Source organism: Montipora foliosa, chromosome 9, assembly GCF_036669935.1.
Source record: "Montipora foliosa isolate CH-2021 chromosome 9, ASM3666993v2, whole genome shotgun sequence".
NCBI lineage: Eukaryota > Metazoa > Cnidaria > Anthozoa > Scleractinia > Acroporidae > Montipora > Montipora foliosa.
This window is the reverse complement of record NC_090877.1, coordinates 32,274,881-32,282,306: the sequence shown is the minus strand read 5'-3', so window position 1 is coordinate 32,282,306 and position 7,426 is coordinate 32,274,881. Positions and strand designations below refer to the sequence as shown.

The 7,426-nt window shown below is 38.7% G+C and overlaps 1 protein-coding gene across 3 annotated transcripts in view; it reads right to left on the bottom strand.

The window, feature by feature from the left end:
* Positions 1-21: 21 nt before the first annotated feature.
* Positions 22-7,426, bottom strand: part of LOC137970947 (very long chain fatty acid elongase 4-like) — a 12,504-nt gene continuing 5,099 nt past the window's right edge. Inside the window, exons 3-9 of one of the 3 annotated variants that reach the window (XM_068817618.1) lie at positions 6,764-6,951; positions 6,565-6,651; positions 6,426-6,482; positions 6,217-6,322; positions 5,899-5,907; positions 1,232-1,359; positions 23-761 (exon numbers count right to left, since the gene is read on the bottom strand). In XM_068817618.1, the coding sequence (XP_068673719.1) occupies positions 570-761; positions 1,232-1,359; positions 5,899-5,907; positions 6,217-6,322; positions 6,426-6,482; positions 6,565-6,651; positions 6,764-6,951 (767 nt within the window). In that variant the 3' untranslated portion in view covers positions 23-569. Of the gene's footprint in view, positions 762-1,231; positions 1,360-5,898; positions 5,908-6,216; positions 6,323-6,425; positions 6,483-6,564; positions 6,652-6,763; positions 6,952-7,426 lie in introns of all 3 variants that reach the window. The other 2 variants (XM_068817617.1, XM_068817616.1) reach the window with 2 other exon arrangements.

Here is a 7,426-nt window from a genome sequence, read left to right as displayed (position 1 = left end):
CAATGAAAAATGAGAAATCGATGGATGCTAAAGCCTTTTTCATTATTCTGTTTTTAAGTCCAAATATAGAATATGCAGCAATAAAGACAACAAAGTAATTTTTTTCATGTTTCCACTTTTTCCAAAAGACTGGAAAAATAAAAAATAAAACAACTCAACGAGGTTATCCCATTATTTTAATTTTCTATTTTTTGTAGAAAACAGAAAAACTAAAAATATGTCCAAAAACGTTGTTTTGGATAGGTGTAATAAAATCATATTTTTAAAACTTTATATAAAGTTAAAAAAAGAAAAAAGAGAAATCGGTGCAAATTCTGTTGTTTGGTCCATGTTACGTTATATTGCCAGTTCGAAAATAAACAACAAACCCTTAACGTACACAAAATATGATTTTTCAATGATTGTGGAAAAACTGAATTCGCCGAACTGTTCACGGACCGGCTTTTGATGAGTAAAAAATCACAACCAGCAAACATAGAACTTCCTAGCGCACGAAATCAGTAAGCACATTTTCGCCAAACATCAAACTAAGCATTTGAAGTAAAAATTAGCATTTTCTATTGAAGTTTTTAATCTTGTTTTTCCCGATTGGCGTTATGTGTCTTCAGGTATGACTGGATGTAAAAATTGCTGAACAGTACCAACTGACTGGCGACAAAAATCCATTGGGCATATGAAACTAAGATCTGATGAAAACCAGCTGGACATTTACATCGTATAGTAGCATTGCCCCAATAAATCAGCACTACAACAAACTGAGTCTACAAGAAGAAGAAGAAAAAGACCATCGATCACTAGGATTTTCGTCAGGACGACACTCAATTAGTTATAATTTTGTAAGCAAGGACCAGCGTAACTTGAATCTGTTGAAGCATCTTATCAGCAATATAAAAAGTATAAAAAACTAAAAAGATCGAGGCTGATAAAACGGTGTTAGATCATGCAGCTGTGCTCTTTCTAGCTTTTTGCTTAATTATTTAGTGTGCAAGGCACGCCTTATCCCAGAATTGAAGAAAAACCTAGGGTCTAAAACACAACATTAGCTGTCTTTATCGACAGCGTCTTGAGGCTCATAAGGGTGCTTCCTGCACCCGTAACGCAATCGTCGTGAAGAAGGAATGCGTGACGAAACCCCTAACCGTGACTTCCAAGGGGACGATAGGGCGATTGTCATTCAACATGTTTCTGCCAAATACAAATTAATCGACAAAAAAATGACAAGATTTCTCACCATTTGAAGTTTGGTGATGTGAGCCTTCCACCATAAGTACGGTTGCATTTGAGGACCAATAGCTGACAGACCATAATAAGCATACATAACCACATGCACAAAGCTATTGAGGGCTGCTCCGAAGTAAGCTGAAGGAAACACAAAAAAATCTCAACTCTGTAGCCAAAATAAAAGCGCAAGTATATGAAAAAGACATCAAAGGAGAAGTTTGCTCCAAAATAGTCCTTGTTTTTCTTTTTATCCCCTAACAGCTAATACAAAGATAGTTTACTCACCAAAATTTCATCTACCAATGTGTCTTAAAACCTTATGAAATCCTTCTTTAAACTAGCCCGAAAATCGAAACTGGGCGCTGCCATCTTGGATTAACTTAGCAGCCTAGTGATCTAAGTGTGACGTCACGCTTAGATCTCTAGGCTGCTAAGTTAATCCAAGATGGCAGCGACCAGTTTCGATTTTCGGGCTAGTTTGGCGGGAAGTTTGAATACAATTCTTTCCGTCAGCTTTATTCTTACATGTATTCTTGGGGTCATGCCTTTTTGTTCAGCTCCATTTTGCTTCAACAGGAGCCCTAGAGATAGCAAAAGAGGGATTTCTTTTCAACCTTTACCAATTTCGAAAAAGAAAATTGCTAAAAAATGGTTATTGATGCTTGGCCGGGACGAAAAATTCTTGCCACCAAAGCCATCCCAAATTTGTGTGTGTTCGGATCACTTTACGGACGATTGCCTTGAAGTCGGTCACCGATACAGTCTTCTGGGGGAAACAACACACAAGAAAAAGAAAAAAATAGATGCTGTACCCACAATTTCCAAGAAATCTAGCTCTACAGCGAAAGTCAAACGGGATGCCCGTGAAAGGAGGCGAAAGAATAAAGAAAGAAGAGAGGTACGTCATTTGAATATACTCTAAAGTATCATAAAGTACTTCATAAAATAAACCGGGCTCGTAATTTTTAACAGTCATGCAGTTTGTTCTCGAAGTCGTACGTTGTAAATATAGGTCATACATTTCTAGCCGCAGTCTCAGTGTCAATTCCACTACAGTCATCGGCAACAAGGGAATAAAATATGGGATAAAAAATCAGAGCTCACTCAGGGACTGTCGCGGCTTACGATAAGATCAAGAAAATAGCTCTCATTTCCCCACTGATTTGTTTCAGACAGCGATACAATATTCTCCTTAAAAAGGGCCCCAAAAGAAAACAGACAACATACCTTTAAACCAATCGCCCGACTTGGCCACACACAATAAATCTTTGGGTTTTTTTTGTCATTGCCTTACTGTTTTCGTTCGCTGCCTTCTTAATAACCTGTAAATAAATCGTTTCATTTAGGCTGTTGACAAAATTATGGGGAATGTCAGGATGACCGAGGAGGTGGAAGAAGGGATGGGCAAGGAAGAAGCTGAAGAAGGTTTGCTTGTCACAGACACTGTAAAACAATTCGTTGATGTTGCTACGGAAACAGACCCGATCGTAGTAGCACCGCCGGTAAAAAAGTTTGTTCACATGGGGATGCAGACTGCACCGTCGGACAACTTTACGGAGTACCCAGCAATGGAATTATCGCCCGAGAGACGAAGAAGAAATGTGACCACAGATCACTAATATAGCTGCAAACTAAAGCCGTTTGTTGACCCACACAATGTAGTAGCAAACGAAGAGCCATGATTCGATCCATGGCACTTGTCGAAGTCTGTGCGCAAGGATCTTGTCGCTGCGTCTAAAAAGCGAGAGTGCTCAGACGTAGCGTTATGGATCGTATCTGTAGTTAATCACCTTTGGTGGTGTGCGGCAACTTCTATCGGGGATCAACTGCTTTGCCAAGAGAAGTGGAAGTCAATCGTTTACCACGTGGCCGGCATTCATGAATGGCCTGATTTCCAATTATTTTTTGCGTGTGGCCATGACGAAATTACTCTTGGGCAAAGAAAAAAACAAAATATGGCTTCCGATGGGATCTCCTGCACGCAACGCTTTAAAGGAAATGGCATAGAAACTGGAACTATTAAAGGATGTCTGCTTCTTGCCGATTTTGTACAAACTGGATGCCTACAAGTCTTCCATCATGAAGGCTCTATGGCGAAGAAATACCTGAACAAGTCGCAGCATTATTCTTACAACGGCATGGTCAGCAGAACGCAGCTTGCGGTCATTGATTACGACTGCAAAGTAGGATGAGAGATAGCGACTACAATGTCTGGAGAAGAGCGCTACAGGTGTGCGTATCCAAAGCTGCACATTGCACCAACTCCACGTGGGAACAAAAAAGACATCATTGCAAGACACGTGTCAAGATTTCAATAAAAATGTCCAAGTTTCCAATTACTGCTGCATCTATCTCTTCATCAAGTTATAACAAGTAACAGAATTGTTAACGCAGAGACAGTACTTAAATCATCATAAAATAGAATTGTTGTCTAGCGGAAAACCGCAAGGATACCAAAAGTACATCTAGTTTTAATATATATTCACAATCTTTCCTGTGAAACACTATTGGATGAGATGTCAAGGAAACCCATGATGGTCTACGTGCTTTAAAGACTGTCAATCAAAGTTGTCCCCCTTTTGGGGTCCTTGTTGTAAGAATTATCATAACCCTTCATGTGTCTTGTGAAAGGTGAAAAGGAAGACGTTTACCTTCAACTGATCCTTCAGTGACTGAGATTGCCTCTGCATTTAATTTGCAACACATTTCTATAGTTCCACACTTCAAAGGAAATATTTTGATCACGTAGCCATGCAGTAAATTAAAGAAATGCTACATCAATCTCAACAACTAAAAGATCCTCGAAGCCTGTGTAGTCGCCATCAGGTTCTGGAAATTTTTTCGTATGGCAGATATTACACAAGATGGGATAACTTTTCTTTGTTTCCTTCCAAGTCTCTGATAGATCCACCACACATATTGTCTGTATGCTGCATAGCGATAGTTTCTGATATGCACACCATAATGTAGAATGGTTTGTGTTACTGATAATCATCACTAATGATTTTAAAATTTTGTAGCAAGTACAATTGCATTGCCTGGCTAGTATTTTAACATCAAAACCCAACAACAATAAAAGCTGTGAGGTTCAACTACAATGTAACAAGTAAGGAAAACATGTAATGTTTACAACAACTGCAATCTTTGGAATACGTACCGCAGCTGTATTTTCCCAGACAAAAATTACATTTTACTATTGTTGACTAATTTACAGTCACATCGTAACTTTTATATACAGATACAAATTAGTCAGTGTAAAACGCAGTCTGCAGACTGCAGACGGGGTGTAAAATGCAGAATGAGGTTATAATTTAATTGTTGAAAAAGCCCAAACCCATTAGAAATGCTAACAGTTAAGCTTAATATTGGTTTAGGCCTAATTAGGCCTATGGTTAGCATTTCTAAGGGGTTTGAGCTTTTTCAACAATTACGTTATAACCTCAGTCTGCATTTTATCCCTGGTCTGCAGTCTGCGTTTTACACTGACTAGATACAAATCGTCAGTCAGGATTTTTATCGAGAACTTGTAAAAAAAACAGGTCAGGATTTTGTCTTTCACTATCTCCAATGTGATCTGGAGTTAACAAATTCAGGAATAGAGTGTGTAAACAGTTTTCAAGCCTCAAGCCAAAGCTTGTAGTAATGTTAACGTTTTCAAGTAGAAATCAATATTGATGAAACTTAATGATGTTGGTAAAAGTATTTTGAGAAAAGAAATTTCCGTTTAGTCCATCCTTAGTGTTTAATTTACATGAACTCATTTCTTACCGGTTTTGCATAGGGTACTGGTGATCTGTTTAAATAATGGAACCCTGCAATTGCATTTCTTAAGACAGCCCGAGTTTGACAAACTATTGAGAACTATTCGTGTTCTGTAACACAACACATTCCTGTTTACGAAAGTAAATTGACAAAAACAATATCAATGCCAATCAATCCTTGCTTGCTTAAAGAACATATTCTACATGTAGCCAACGTTCAGCTGAACAAAGAAACCTTTACTGTTTACTACGACACTTAGTTTGTTCGAACCTTGCAGGCTCTTCAAAATGAAATTTAAAAAAAAAAAGGAATGACCTCTGACACGCTGGATAAGAACTCAATTGAGACCTTAATTAACTGAAAATTACAACTCATGTCACATTAATTTAAATAAGTCTTCACCCGCGAACACTGATCCCTGAGTGCACCTGAATAAGGCCAATTAAAAAATACTTGATGAATTGGGCAAGGTCAAATTACCTTCAGTGAACTTGTTTTCAGATTCGGACACTTTAAGACAGTAGATGCACTCTCTTGCTGTCTCTCTAAGCTCACAACGATCGCAGGTGCACCAGGTTAGATTCATTGACCTCTCATCCTCTTCGGTGTCTTCATCAGATCCCTGGTTTTCGTCGGAAACACGCTCTGGTTCGAAGTGATACGGCATTTATTCGTGCTTGAGCTCTTCGACGTCACGCATACGTCGCGTGGCTGCTAAGTTAAATCAAAATGGCGGCGGCCAGGATACTCAGTTTGGAGGAGGATTTCGTTAGGTTGAAACGCACGTTAGAGGCTGAAATTAGGGTGAGTGGCTTATCTTTGTACAGTATTGGCGTTTTGCTGGTAAAAAGAAAAACAAGGACTATTTTGGAGCAAACATCTCCTTTAAAGTAATTCAGTTAAGGCTATACTTACTGAAACCTCCTGAAATAATAAGGAAAATAAAAAGACGTAAGTAGGATAATACAATTTATTTAATAAAGGAAAATTTTAACTTTGACATATCTTACACACATGAAAACATGCTTAAACGAATCACGCTTTACCGATCTTTGCTGAGTTTTGTTTCGTACTGCTCCTAAACGGCGTCTCCTCTTGACCGTCTTAGTTTCCTCATTTTGCTTCCACCTTTCGAAGGTTTTCTTCCAAAATTCATAATCATTTCTTTGTATCTTCCGCCATTAACATGTTGATTCTAAAAAAGATCTTTCTTGCCCTCCCCTCCCCTCTCACCTGGAATGTATTTGGATATCATCCACCAAAAGAAACACATGGATGCGTGATGATACACGTGCAAAAAGGACACTTGATTGTTTTTCTTGCGGAGAATGAAAAAAAACTGCCGAAAGACAAAAATGACCGTCAAGGGATAAAAGCTACGTTTACAAAGATAAATAAGTCAAAAGTAATGCTCTCAGCATTCTAACTGAACAAAAACTCACAGTGTCCAGGGCTTCCACAAACTTTGACAACCAGTAAATGTAACAAATGCGGGCAAGCTGTGAACGCAAGGGTATGTTGTTTACAATGGGGCGCATTACCACTTCTAGCTTTTTAAGGCAGCGTTGGTCCATCTCTTACCCTGTTTAGTCTTTTGTCACCAAGGACGTAGTGCATCGGTTCACAAAGGAAATCAAAGTTGGGAATATCCAGAGCTGAAGCTATGAACTGTGACACACACATGAAATGTATATATACCGAAGAACAAACGAGACTTGTATGTTGTTTAATTAATAGAGGCAAGATAAACGAACTAAAAAGAAAGATATTCAGCGCTGACCTCATACACCATCCAAGCCGACAGAATTACCATTGCAAAGTTGTAGACAATCAACACCTCTCGGAGACTGTAGGCTCTTCTTTTTTCCATGATTTTAGGGCCGACTTTGACAATGAAGAGATACAAGGCTACAAAGGAGATGGTGGGCCATGGAGTGGCAATCAATGGCCAGTCTGCCGTCTTAGGGTCTAAAAAAGACGGGGAACAATCTTCTTTGTGGAGTAAACGATTTGTTACAATGGCAATACAACAGGATTGGTGATAATGATAACAACAACGAGGATGCATTCTTTCACGCACTCATTCTTTCACTAACTCACTCACTCACTCACTCACTCGCTCACACACTCACTCCCACACTCGCTCACTCATTCATTCATTCATTCATTCATTCATTCATTCATTTTATTGGCACGGGAAAACAATTTTTTTAAAATAAATACTAGTGAGAAACACACAGCAACAGATCTTGTCAATTTGCTTTTATTTCCCCGACCGGTTTCGTCTGATTACCCAGACTTCATCAGGGAGTTTGAACAAGATGGTTAAAAGGAACTTATTTTATACCTTATTTACAAAATACAAATCACGTTCCAGCAAGGGTGTGAACAGCGAAAAACACCTACACAACAGTATGTGCAGGATATGACTAAAATCCTGCAG